Source organism: Malaya genurostris, chromosome 2, assembly GCF_030247185.1.
Source record: "Malaya genurostris strain Urasoe2022 chromosome 2, Malgen_1.1, whole genome shotgun sequence".
Taxonomy (NCBI): domain Eukaryota; kingdom Metazoa; phylum Arthropoda; class Insecta; order Diptera; family Culicidae; genus Malaya; species Malaya genurostris.
Genome location: NC_080571.1, coordinates 125072477 through 125085727, shown reverse-complemented (window position 1 = coordinate 125085727; position 13251 = coordinate 125072477). Strand labels below are relative to the sequence as shown.

Sequence of the window (13251 nt, the reverse complement as noted above, 5' to 3'; positions counted from 1 at the left end):
ATTACACTTACAAGGACGCTAATTGATTGCCGATGCGATTGATATTATCCTCATTTCTCCTGTCACTGCTTAACTACGACGTGACTAAATATTAATCAAGCAACATAAATATTGAATTAAATTCATTTACACCAATAAACTCCGAAGTCCGATGACTTTTTGCAAAGAACAATGAACTTTATCAATTTATGTTTATGTTAGTACTCTCATGGAATTTTTGTACTTCGACAGGGAATAGGAGAATGAGGGAGAAAACAAAAAAGTCGTCTGTCTTTGACTGAGTATACTTCTACTTGGTCATAGAACTATCGAATATCTCATTTGACAGACACTTTGACTATACCGATTACAGTTGACGATGATTTTAGTTAGTCTGTCAAGGTCATTTGACATGACTGACTCTGATTACCGGACAATGGAATTAAGTCAACACGAGTACTTCCTAACGGCACGAGTGTTTCAAAGGAGGCTCGTTCTGTCGTAAAGATCACGATGTCGGTTTTCTGATATTGTAATAGAATACTTTTGGAGGATTACCTCAAAACAGAAATGCAGGTATTAGGGTGGAGCGATTGAAGAACGAAATCGCGTGAAATGACCCTACCTGAAGCATATGAACATCGCTACCATGGTTAAAGTCAACGGTTTAGAGTTCCAATTACTTATCCATGTACCTTGTTCCATGATTTCCTCGAACTATTATCATTTCAAACCTCAAATCATCTCTGAGAAATCGATGTGAGTTTTGTGTTGGAATTAGAGTAATGCTTCCGAAACATGAAGCTGAAACCAGTATAGTCAAAGTGAGTTCCTATGGTCATCAACTAATATGACCTACAAATTTGAAAGATGTTTTCCGTTCCCCACTAATCGGAGGTGCCATTTCGGACCACCTCTCAAAATCTATCACATCATTACAAGCCTTGTGGATTATTGTTCCCTATAAATGGACATTTGAAGCTCTTTGACATGTGTGACAGAAATGGTTAAAAATGGAATTTATGTCCGCTACTGCTCTTTCATTTGAGCTTAAGTTCGTGAAATAGGCGTGAAATGTAATATCGGAGAAATCGGTGCGAGTTCAATTCCGACGTTTTTAACGCATTTTCCAGTGTTCCAGGAACTGGCAAAGTCAACTGTCCCCTTCCGAAACGAAATTCTGGGTACGAGCCTGTGTTCGGCACATAAAAAGATAACCTTTTTTGTGGAATAACTGCATGTCATTTATGTTGTAATTTAATTATATGTAATTGAATTGCTTCTAATAACTCGTGACAACATACATCGCTTCCCGAGGCATGCATGCATGATCATAATCATGTCTTTCTTTCTCTTTAATCTGAATTAGCATCATCATTCAGTCTCTGTTTACAATGAGCTTGTTGTTGCAGTCAAACGAAAACTGCTTGGTCGATGTTATGGTGGCTTCCGGTGCCTGTTGAGGATGAACAAATGAGTGCTGTATATATGAAAACAAGTTGTATTTCGATTTTTTTGTTGCGTTGATGTCTTTGTGAGTAATGAGATTTAAGATTAACATGTTCCACTATTAAATGTTTATGTGATATATCCTAGCTTTACTTCTTCTATACATATTTTTTATTGAATCTGGTTAAACATTGATAACACCAAATTTGAGTTTTCTAAAATTTGTGGAATCAATGAACATCAAAATTAGACTAGACGAACCATAGATGTCCAATAGTACATCCACTCAAAACTGCTCAATATCGAAGAACTTGAACAATCATTTTTAATTAAATTCATTTTTTCGGTTAGGTATGTGACATTATCAGTCATTTTTAATTAAATTCATTTTTTCGGTTAGGTATGTGACATTATCAGTCAGCCTGTCCCATATCCCGGGTAGATGTAAAAAGCAAAAAATCAAAATAATAACAAATTTTACCATCATATCTTGTCTTGATGTTACTTTGCTCTCATAGCGATAACTGATATTTTCTTGATATTTCATCGAAAGAATTAAGAAATAGTACAATATCTGTTTAGTATCAAAACTTGTTATTATATCTTATTTCGTAATTGTTGAGATATTCCAATTTCATTAACTACAATTGATCCCGTAGCTCTATCTTCAAATAAAATACAATTGAATAAACTGCATCAGAATCAGATAAGGACAATGCTAATGCTATAACTCTTTTCTGAGTCCTAGAGTATCAAATAACTGAAAAAATCGTCTTCTATAAATATTTTGTTCTTGCTTTGATATTACAACGTCATAGTTATATATTTTATTGCTATTTTCTCAAGCAAACTGATTATGATTTTTGATACATTGACTCTTATTTCAAAATAATAATGTGAATTTCTACCATTGAAATGTTAGGTTTTATTAATAAAATTTGTTATTAATTTGCAAATCACTTCTATCCAAATAAGTAAACATATGTATGGAAAATAGTCACAGCCTTTCGGCTGTATAAATCTAAGACGATATGCTGGTTTACAAGTTTTTCCTGACAAAGTCGATGATTTTGTAGAGTTAGTGACTATAAATATAAGCGAGGTTATAATGCTTCAGTTTTTGAGACACGAATCGTGTTGGATAGAAAAAAAAATTAGCCCGAAGAAATATTGACCAATACGGCATTGGCAACAATACCTCTCGTAGTTTGATGGTGAATCATCTGAAATCAAAAATTCAAAGTTTATTAGTTAGATAATACTGCTTTAAGCACTGATGAGCCAAAGGCTTAACGTGAAGGAAGCTGAATTAGAAATAGTTTTCCCCAGGAAACATTTGAAGGATTGTTTGAAATGTCAATTTTTCACTTTTTTGGAACACTGAAGGGGAAAGCGCGATTTTTTTATTAACATAAATATTTATTAAATTAATTATTAACAACTTACAAAATATAATCATATTTGCAAATGTGCGAATTATGAACACAAATTTGAAGAAAAGTGTCTGAATACCGTACACCTTATGCTATATACACAATTTCATACATTAGAGATACTTATGTAATATAGTTCGATACCAAATAAGGTGTTCATGTTCTTGGTTCGCTCGAACGGTTGCACATAATAAAAGTTATGAAGTTGTCATAATGGCAACGCATTATGAACTTTATAGAGAAAATCGATAGTACATCGATTGATGCCGTGTGGAATCCGATGGAAAAAAATGAACCAAGAATAGATCCACTGGGTTCCTGCTTCCATGTCGTAAAAGGCGACAATTGCAGGAGTTTCTTTTTCCTTTCAGTTATCAGATATTTTCAATGTTTTACTTCTGATTACTCTATTTTACTAAATCATTTCTTTATTCAACCTATCAATTTCCGTCTAGCCTCGGAGAAAAGTTTTATTAGGAATGATTTCTTCTTCCATGTTATTGTTCTTTCAGGATTATAAAATGTATGATAAAAATCAACCATTGCGCAAATCCGTTTATATTACAAAGTTAATAACAGAGATAACATATATCGGTATATTGAATACATAGTAAAAAACACTTGATATTAATATTTCAAACAGTAAATTAATATTTTTCTCGGTAGCCGGCTGCCCAGATCAACTAATATAACCAATTAACAATTTTAATAAATAATTAAAATAATAAAGCGGAAATAATAAAGAATCAAGGCGCGTGTGAAATCTGTTGACCTTTGTTTGGTGATTTAAAATGATTTTATAATAACTGTTTAGAATATTTCAATGCAATGAATCAACTTTTTTGTCTAAATCCTATTCGCTCGTTTATTTTGTATCACGTAGTTTCATTTATAAAAACGTGCTTAATGCACCTAGCAGTGAGATGATACCTTTTTTTATCAATCCGCATGTGTTTTTTTTTGCATGACTAAAAAAAATCGCGATAGGTAGATGCATAAACGAGTGACTGCATACTCGACAGCCGGCGATCCGGAGTTTTGTCAATTTCGGAGATTAACTGTTTCGTGCATTATATTGCCAGCACAAAGTAACACATAAAACGATAATACTTTAAAACATTCTTGGTAGCCGGCTACCCAGAGCAATAAACACATGATAACATTATTAAAACATTTACTTACAAAGTATCCTCTCCTGTGATGCATGTGGGAATGCAGAGGATTCCTCGGTTCTTAGTAGCAACATGCATCGAACTAACAATCCTTTCCCTCCCAAGTAGATCTGCATTCGGACGTGGCCGGCGTCGGTATTGATCAGCATGCATGGTTCAATACAGTTTGCACAGTGTGAAACAATGTGTTATTCCCGAACATGTTACTTCAAAAAATCATTTTGCAATCTCAATTGGTCCAGATCAATAACGGAGTAGCAACACACGGGCGGTCTCTAATGCTAATGCTAATGCTAAAAATCGATAGTACATCGATTGTTCGACATCATTAGATTGAACAGCCTCAAAAGGTTGGGGTCACACTGAGAGTAATGAGTGTTTTGTACATTTCGTCGTCAAGTGCACCAAATTTAGCCAAATTATCCCCTCTAACACTGTATTGTTAGAATAGAGCAATGATCAGAAACGAAGACTATGATGAATCGAAATTGTTAATGTTGGAAAACAAGTTTCTCAAGCTTGATGTCGAATGTTGAGGTCTTCCGACTTGGAAATTGGCACATGACATAATTGGAAACAACAGTTTAACTGTAATACTGTTAGAAAAGTATTAATTTTTATTTATTTCTATTTTTCAGAGCGAACGAACATCTTGGGATTATAGTACGGTATCGCTGTCGAGAGTACCTGGCTACGGGTTTGGGATCGCAGTATCTGGAGGACGAGATAACCCACATTTCGCTAACGGAGATCCATCGATAGCAGTGAGCGATGTGCTCAAGCATGGCCCTGCTGAGGGTCAGTTGCAGTGAGTATTTTCAAAATTATGCAAATAAATAATATCACTGAAAAGCTCAATATTTCTTTACTAGGGTTAACGATCGCATCATTTCTGTAAATGGAATCTCGTTAGAAAATGTAGAATATGCGACTGCCGTACAGGTGCTACGCGATAGTGGCAACACAGTTACTTTAATGGTCAAACGACGTGTCCCGAATCATAGTTTAATGCAGCCAACAGGCGGCAGTACCATAGCAGGAGGTGTTGGTGGCAATTCACATCAACATCAGCATCAACATAGCCTCAGCTCAACCGGACTAGGATTGGGTGCTTTAGTAAATAATGGATCTCAACAGCAAATCAAAGTGATTGTTACGAAAGCGAGCAAGAAAGACGATTTCGGTATCGTGTTAGGATGTAGATTATTCATTAAGGTATGGAAAACTGATAGACTGGGGTTCATGTAAAAATGACGTAGTGTTAATGAGTGTGAATGATTTTGAGAAAAAGTAAACAACGGAATCGGAAATCGGATCATAAAATAAGCAACGATGTATCTCTAAATTTGTTCAAACTTTATCGTCTCTTCTTATTTCACTTTAGCTTTTTCACAATTTTGATCGTGAACATAAGATTAGAAGATATAACGTTGGCGAATTTTTAAAATATTTACCGATGGGGATGGAAAAATTATTTTATCTAAATGTATGTTGACAATTGATGTTTATCTTCGTTTATAATTCAAAGGACCTTCTTTTCACTGGACTGCATGTTATTTACAAGATTTCCAGTTCAAACATTTCCCGAACAAATCATTGTCAATATCGTGCATAGAAGTAGGGGAGAGAAATGTCAAATTCGTGCGCGTCAAAATAGCAGCACTGCACACCCATACAATTGACATGGTATGTTGAAAAGGATGCCGTGCGATGGCGTTGCTGAGCTGAAGAATGAATTCGCTTCAAGCTGACTGGGTCTGCCGGAAGTCAACATATTACGTCAATTGTATGAGTGCGCAATGCTGTTATTTTAGCGCTCATGAATTTGACATTTCTCTCGCCTATACTTGTATGTACGAGACTCGATGCGGACTCGTCTTAGTCTTAACTGCATGTTTACTATTTTCACAATGAAAGTTAAATATAAAACCGAAATAAATTGTCATTTTTTTGAATTGGCTATAAATTAAATGTGAATTTTTATAGCAATTGTGTTCAAGTTTCACTTTAATAAGTGCGCGTCAAAATAGCAGCACTGCACACCCATACAATTGACATGGTATGTTGAAAAGGATGCCGTGCGATGGCGTTGCTGAGCTGAAGAATGAATTCGCTTCAAGCTGACTGGGTCTGCCGGAAGTCAACATATTACGTCAATTGTATGAGTGCGCAATGCTGTTATTTTAGCGCTCATGAATTTGACATTTCTCTCGCCTATACTTGTATGTACGAGACTCGATGCGGACTCGTCTTAGTCTTAACTGCATGTTTACTATTTTCACAATGAAAGTTAAATATAAAACCGAAATAAATTGTCATTTTTTTGAATTGGCTATAAATTAAATGTGAATTTTTATAGCAATTGTGTTCAAGTTTCACTTTAATAAGAAAATTTACACTAATTGTCCTAAAAGCATGCAATTATTATGAAATTATTGCTACTAACGGGCAACGTCGTTTAAGAGCTGGGTACAAGTGATAAAATTTTAAATTGAGACCTAATAAAATATCAAACAAGACTAAATTTTATTAAATTGATTAAAATGTAATTGTAATTGTGTAAAACCTGACCACTTTTCTATAAGATTACATCTTGAATTTTTATTATGTACACCCATATAAAAACAAAGATGTTTATTGAAAAGAAAATAAATTACTAAATAATGATGCTCATAATAAGCAAAAAAAAAAGAGTTGATCGATATGTTGATTAAGATGAATATTTTTTGTTGGTAGATAAAAAATATTTAAAAATTACATCGTTCACTTTTTGAAAAAAATCATAGAAATCCATATTGTTTTTTTTTGTCGTTCTCAGGAAATTTCGTCCAAGACGAAAGATCAATTAGCTGCCAATGGTTACTCACTGCAGGAAGGCGACCTTGTAACAAGGATACACAACACAAACTGCAATGACTCGATGAGCTTGAAGGAAGCGAAAAAAATTATCGATGGCTGTAAAGAGCGCCTCACTTTAGCCGTACTAAGAGATACTACTAACAACACCCTAAATGTTGGTCTTGGGGGTGGAACTAGTTCCGGCATGCAATCACCTGTCTACTCTCACACTGCGCAAGTTTCAAACTGTAGTAATATGGATGAGAACTACCTTAATGGGAACGGAGGGGCATATTCTGGACAAAATCTGTATGTCCAACCACCGACACGCCCTTCAGCCATGAGTACGTTACTAGTAGATGATAAAAGTAACCTCACACCACGTGGAAGATCACGAGGTCCACTAACAGATATTTCTTTACAACAACTAGACAGACCCAGTACACCACCAGGAGCGACAAGCAACAGAAGCGGTGATGGAGCGTCAAATGGAACTGGTCACACACGATCGCGAAGCATAATCGATGAACCGCCGCGGCCTCCTCCTCCTAGAGGAGAGGATTTCTACAGCACTAGACGTCCATTGCATGATGAAAAACCTACATCAGAACCACGATACATCACATTCCAAAAAGAAGGTTCCGTTGGCATCCGGTTGACTGGAGGTAACGAGGTGGGTATTTTTGTAACTGCAGTGCAACAGAATAGTCCAGCTGCTGCACAAGGATTAGTTCCGGGAGATAAAATTCTGAAAGTTAACGATATGGATATGAATGGAGTTACCAGAGAAGAAGCAGTACTTTTTCTACTTAGCTTACAAGATCGTATCGATCTGATCGTGCAGTACTGCAAAGAGGAATACGACAACATCACAGCGCAACAGCGAGGGGATTCGTTTCATATTAAAACTCATTTTCACTGTGAAAACCCATCGAAGGGAGAGTTGTCTTTCAAGGCTGGGGATGTGTTTAGAGTAATAGACACTCTGTATAACGGAGTGGTAGGTGCTTGGCAGGTCTTACGCATAGGCCATGGCCATCAAGAGCTGCAACGTGGTGTTATACCAAATAAGGCACGAGCAGAAGAGTTAGCCACCGCACAATTCAATGCGACAAAGAAAGAAATGAACGCTTCAGAATCAAGAGTCAGTTTCTTCCGAAGGCGAAGGTCAACTCATCGTCGATCTAAATCTTTGTCACGGGAAAATTGGGATGATGTTGTTTTTTCGGATTCCATTTCTAAATTCCCTGCATATGAACGAGTAGTATTACGGCATCCTGGTTTTGTTCGTCCAGTGGTTTTATTTGGCCCAGTCTCTGATATAGCACGAGACAGACTTATTAAAGACTTTTCGGATAAATATACTGCTCCTCTGCAAGACGATGACAAAGGATCGTCAAAATGTGGAGGCATTGTACGACTTTCCAACATTCGTGACATCATGGATCGCGGGAAGCACGCTCTGCTTGACATCACACCAAATGCAGTGGATCGATTAAACTATGCACAATTTTATCCGATAGTCATCTTCTTAAAAGCAGACACAAAACATAACATTAAACAGCTGCGGCATGGACTACCAAAATCGCAACATAAAAGTAGTAAGAAGCTGTTTGAGCAGTGCCAAAAACTAGAACGTGTTTGGTCTCACGTTTTCAGCACGACTATCAACCTCAACGATCCTGATACTTGGTATAGAAAATTGCGGGATTCAGTTGACCAACAACAGAGCGGCGCTGTCTGGATGTCTGAAACGAAGGTACGTATTTATGAGGTATATTTATTACTATTGTTTATTGTAATTAGTAGCTTTGAATGTTCAGTTGGTGTATAGATATGGTACATGTGATTATACAGAATGGCATAAATACAAAAATATGTAGTTAAAGTTTTGGATTTACGATATGAAGTTGAATTGTTACTATCCAAATAATTTCCAGTTCTTTTCTTGATTTATAACTCTTGAACTGTATTACTTTGTTATTCAAAAACGTGGCTCTTATGTATAATCACTGTTTTTAAAGCTATTTATATTAAAATTATTGTATGCAATGAATCTTTTGGTGATGGAACAATCAATAATTTCCTTTACTTCCTTATATGGTTCATATCACACTCAGCGGGTGGAATTCTCGTCGGACATATTTCTTCCTTTTCTACAACCGCCTTGTCCGCTATCGTGCTGCAACTATTCAACACACCCTAGCTATAGATACATTAACAATCCAAAATATCCGTATCGCTATTCGATGCCAATCAATTGGCCCATATCATCGATGTCTCATCAATATCATCCTCAGCTGCATTCGTTGGTTATACCAAGCGCACCTGTTGTTCAACCACAACTATTAACTAATAAATCGTTGCCTTTCCAAGAACCTCGATGTAACTCGAACACAGCTGCTAATAAAAACTACAACTCTATTCCTATACAAAATCAGAATAACAATTCAAGCTCAATGCCTAAACTTTCTTTTCCAACAAGACAACTTTCTTCACATAGTTTGTATACACCATTTACTAAATCATCAACACCAAGTATTGATCATCTTCCCGATATTGATAACAGTATTCACACTGAGCATGCTACACCTTACTACATCAGTCAATCTCAGATAGACGCAACAAATCATGAATTAAAGGCTAGTAACCATCATGCAAAAGTTGTAAATGGTGGACCTAACACTGATCCGACCCGAAATTGCAAAACAACCGATACAAATCGCATCAACATACCTAACATATATACAGTCCATGCCAGAAAATCTAACGACCATTTACATGAGAAGGATTCTCTGTTGTATATTGAAAGTTAATTTCATCGACGTTCAATGTCTGCTTTAGTTTGTAAACTATGTATTAGAAACTAAGAATTGTGTACTGCACGAACTAACCGTACTAACTATGAATTTATTTCGAAGTAATACCGTTGAAACGAAACGATATTTGTCCAAACATCTAACAGTGTGATTTTTCTCTGTTTTATTTTCATATATTCGTCCCCGCTTCCAACAAACAAATACAACACTAATAACAATGATACAAAAATACACATATCATAAAACAATGACGTCATAATTAAAATATTTTCGGTCATTTCTGTACGTACCACTCATCATCCCACCTCTCCATTACAAATGACATCATCTTCATCATTCATTATCACGTCTATTGTATTTGCTTGTGAGCAGCCTGTAGAATCCCTTTCCGACGATTTCCTATTCCCCATGACCACCTCCCGACTTTCTTACGCCTCAAGTCCGGAATCGGACCTGGAACTGAGCCCGGGACCATCGGCCTCATTATCATTAGGAAATTTACCACAATTGGTGAAGTCAAGCTCTGATCCATCGATTGCCACTAATCAGGATAATTTGGAAAGGGCTAGAGAACTCGGTGATGGAATGCCACCACCATACACGGTAAGCTAACAGCATCCCTTTTTACATAATTTTTTTTATTTTAGTTTTTCTCATAACTCATGTTATATATCATCAGGCATAACTATTTATATCATACTAATATAGTATATTGATCTATTTAGAAATATTTTCGTCGTGCATCAGGCTTGTAACTTTACCTTAATACGAAACAGAGTTTTATATTATTCTCAATTGAAAAGTTAAAATTCACAGTGCATAGTTTAGTTTCTATTTGTGTGTTTGTTTATTTTTATAAAATTTTGCAATTTTCAGTTCAATATGAAACTGACATATAATTGATTCCTTGAGTTGTATTGTATTATTCAAAGAAGTTTCTGCTAACATCTAATTGTAGTTACAAAATCGTTCTCATACAAATATGAATCGCTTCTGTACATAAATTAGAATGTGGCTATATTACGATTTTTTGAGTCGGGTTTACCCAATATGGCAGAAACAACTGAAACTGACTCAGGGTAATTTCTTCAAACAAACACTTTTTGCGAAACTGTGTTGAGTTTGCACTTAGCAACGAGGGTGTGAGATTTTTCAGTTCAATGACGACTAGGTTCGAAACTGGGTTAGGTTTGGTATCAAGCGAAAACGACGATAGGGAACAGACATCCAAGCTAGAACAAACGCAGAAAACGCTAGTAACCAAAAGCAATCGCTGAACTGTTCGAAGCGCTTGCTGTTTGGTATTCCTTTGTCAAAATGGCTTTTAAATTTCCTACATGCATAGAAAACTTCATTCGGATATTTGTTGTCTGTGCTAAAATTGAGCACCATTCAGTCGATATTTAGTATAATCCGTGCGATTAATATATACAATATTAACATACAAGTCTACATGTATTTTGGTTGACGATTACGTTGCACCCTGAAGCACGGCGAAAACATCTAATAATTTCATTATTGTGTAATGAGTAATGTTGTATGTATATCAATATACATTATTTGTGTAAATCAAGAATCCCTATGAGCATTCAACCCATTCCCGTCGCATGGCTGTGGACACCAAATATGGATTTTCATCGAAAGGAAACATGGGACCATCCGAAGAGGCTATTTATGGCGCTTCTCGTCCGGCACCTCCAATTCAACATAGCGTCCAAGGGTCAACTCATTTTGGTCCAGGTAATTGAAAAAAACATCTTATATTGCATTTTATTTTGGATTAGGTAAATGCCGCACAGTGGTTCGAATCAATAAAAACGTGGACATAAATCAGTAGCTGCCAAACCGTTCTTTTAATGCATATAGTTGCTTTGAAGAAATTATTTACAAATATATAACGCGTAATTTGATCCTATCATTAATTGTTCATGGCCTACTTTGACAAAAAATGTAACCATAACTTTTTTTTCTGAAGAGATAGAAATTTTTTTTCTTCTACAAAGTTTTAGAACTATTGAAAATAATTTACTTTGTCAAATATACCAAAAGTCTAGGTCGCACCGTTTCGGATATACAAGGCGTTTTTATGGCAACCCCCTTAAAATCAGTTTTTTATTCATAAATTGTTTCGAGTTATTTTGTTATGCATACTTTGTTTGGAAAAATTGTAGAATTTATAAAATCGCATATTTTTGTTGAAGATAGTGCATAAGTTTGTTCTTTCCTGACAAAGTTATGCAACATTTTACCTTTTTTTTACCTAGGATAAAACCTTGCACCGAAGCGAAATATGCAACTTTATGCAGCTGATTTTTACAAAATTTGTAGGAAAAGATGTGCCCAATATCATAAAAAAAAATCTAAGTGGAACTCGGTGGAACTTTTTTTTAGGTCTTTTCAAAGTTAGTTTTAATTACTGAATTATGGCAACCCCCTTAAAACTAGTTTTCTAGTCATAACTTGTTTCGAGTTATTTTTTATGCATACTTCATTTGGAATAATTGTAGAAAATATAAAATTTCATAATTTTGTAGAAGCTAATGCATAAGTTTATTCTTTTCTGGAAAATTTATGCATAATTTTACTTCTTACCTAGGAAACCTTGTGCCGAAGCGAAATATGCAACTTAATGCAGCAAACATTAATAATACTTATAGGAGAACATGTACCTTATCAAATTTATTTTCCAATGAGAATATCTTGAGTAATATTCGTGTGACTCATTTTCACTATGGCCATGCTGAAACCATGAATGGTTAAGAAACAGAAGGCGTCACGCGTCTGCGATTTCTGTAACTCACTTTTGCAGTGAGCGTCGCCCGATCAACATCTCGTCTTAAAAATCGTGTTGCTTCGCGATAACTCAATTTATTTACACGTTCAAACATGAAATCTCTTCGTAAAGGTTTGTACTTTAACAATACTTTATCATATTTTGTCTAGAAAACATTTTTCCATTTTTTAAATATGTGTAGAAATTTTGATAATTTTTCGGATTTTCAATAATTAAAACTAAATTTGAAAAGGCCTAAAATTGCATCTAGTTCCATTTAGATTTATTCTAATATTGTCAATTGTAAAAAGTAACAAAATAAAAATCGCAACAATTTGCTTAAGTTGCGCGTGCAAGCATGAACTTGTTTATGCGTGTTTACGCGCGTCCAGACTGGTAGTCGGAAATAGGATAGAAATATCTGTCATATATTTGCATACGTGCATAACATGTATAGTAATAATCCATGGGGTATTTCACACAAAGCCTTGGTGCTACTTTCAAAAGAAGCGTTATATAATTTTGTAAAACTTCTTCGAAGACACGTTAGCTCTTAAAAATCAATGAAAGTCAGTACAGACTTGTGACCGTCTTTTTCCAGTTTTGGACCACTGTGCGCCCTCTGTTTCTTAACCATTCATGGTTTCAGCATGGCCATAGTGAAAATGAGTCACACGAATATTACTCAAGATATTCTCATTGGAAAATAAATTTGATAAGGTACATGTTCTCCTATAAGTATTATTAAAGTTTGCTGCATTAAGTTGCATATTTCGCTTCGGCACAAG

At 35.4% G+C, this 13251-nt stretch overlaps 1 protein-coding gene across 11 annotated transcripts in view; it reads left to right on the top strand.

Moving 5' to 3' along the window:
• The window catches only part of LOC131432084 (tight junction protein ZO-2), a 101920-nt gene that overhangs the window by 71294 nt on the left and 17375 nt on the right, over window positions 1–13251 (top strand). For 9 of the 11 annotated variants that reach the window (XM_058598145.1, XM_058598147.1, XM_058598152.1 and 6 more), the window contains 5 exons: window positions 4672–4841; window positions 4906–5248; window positions 6852–8630; window positions 10063–10293; window positions 11265–11430. In XM_058598145.1, coding sequence (XP_058454128.1) covers window positions 4672–4841; window positions 4906–5248; window positions 6852–8630; window positions 10063–10293; window positions 11265–11430 — 2689 coding nt within the window. The remainder of the gene's footprint in view (window positions 1–4671; window positions 4842–4905; window positions 5249–6851; window positions 8631–10062; window positions 10294–11264; window positions 11431–13251) is intronic. The other 2 variants (XM_058598149.1, XM_058598148.1) reach the window with 2 other exon arrangements.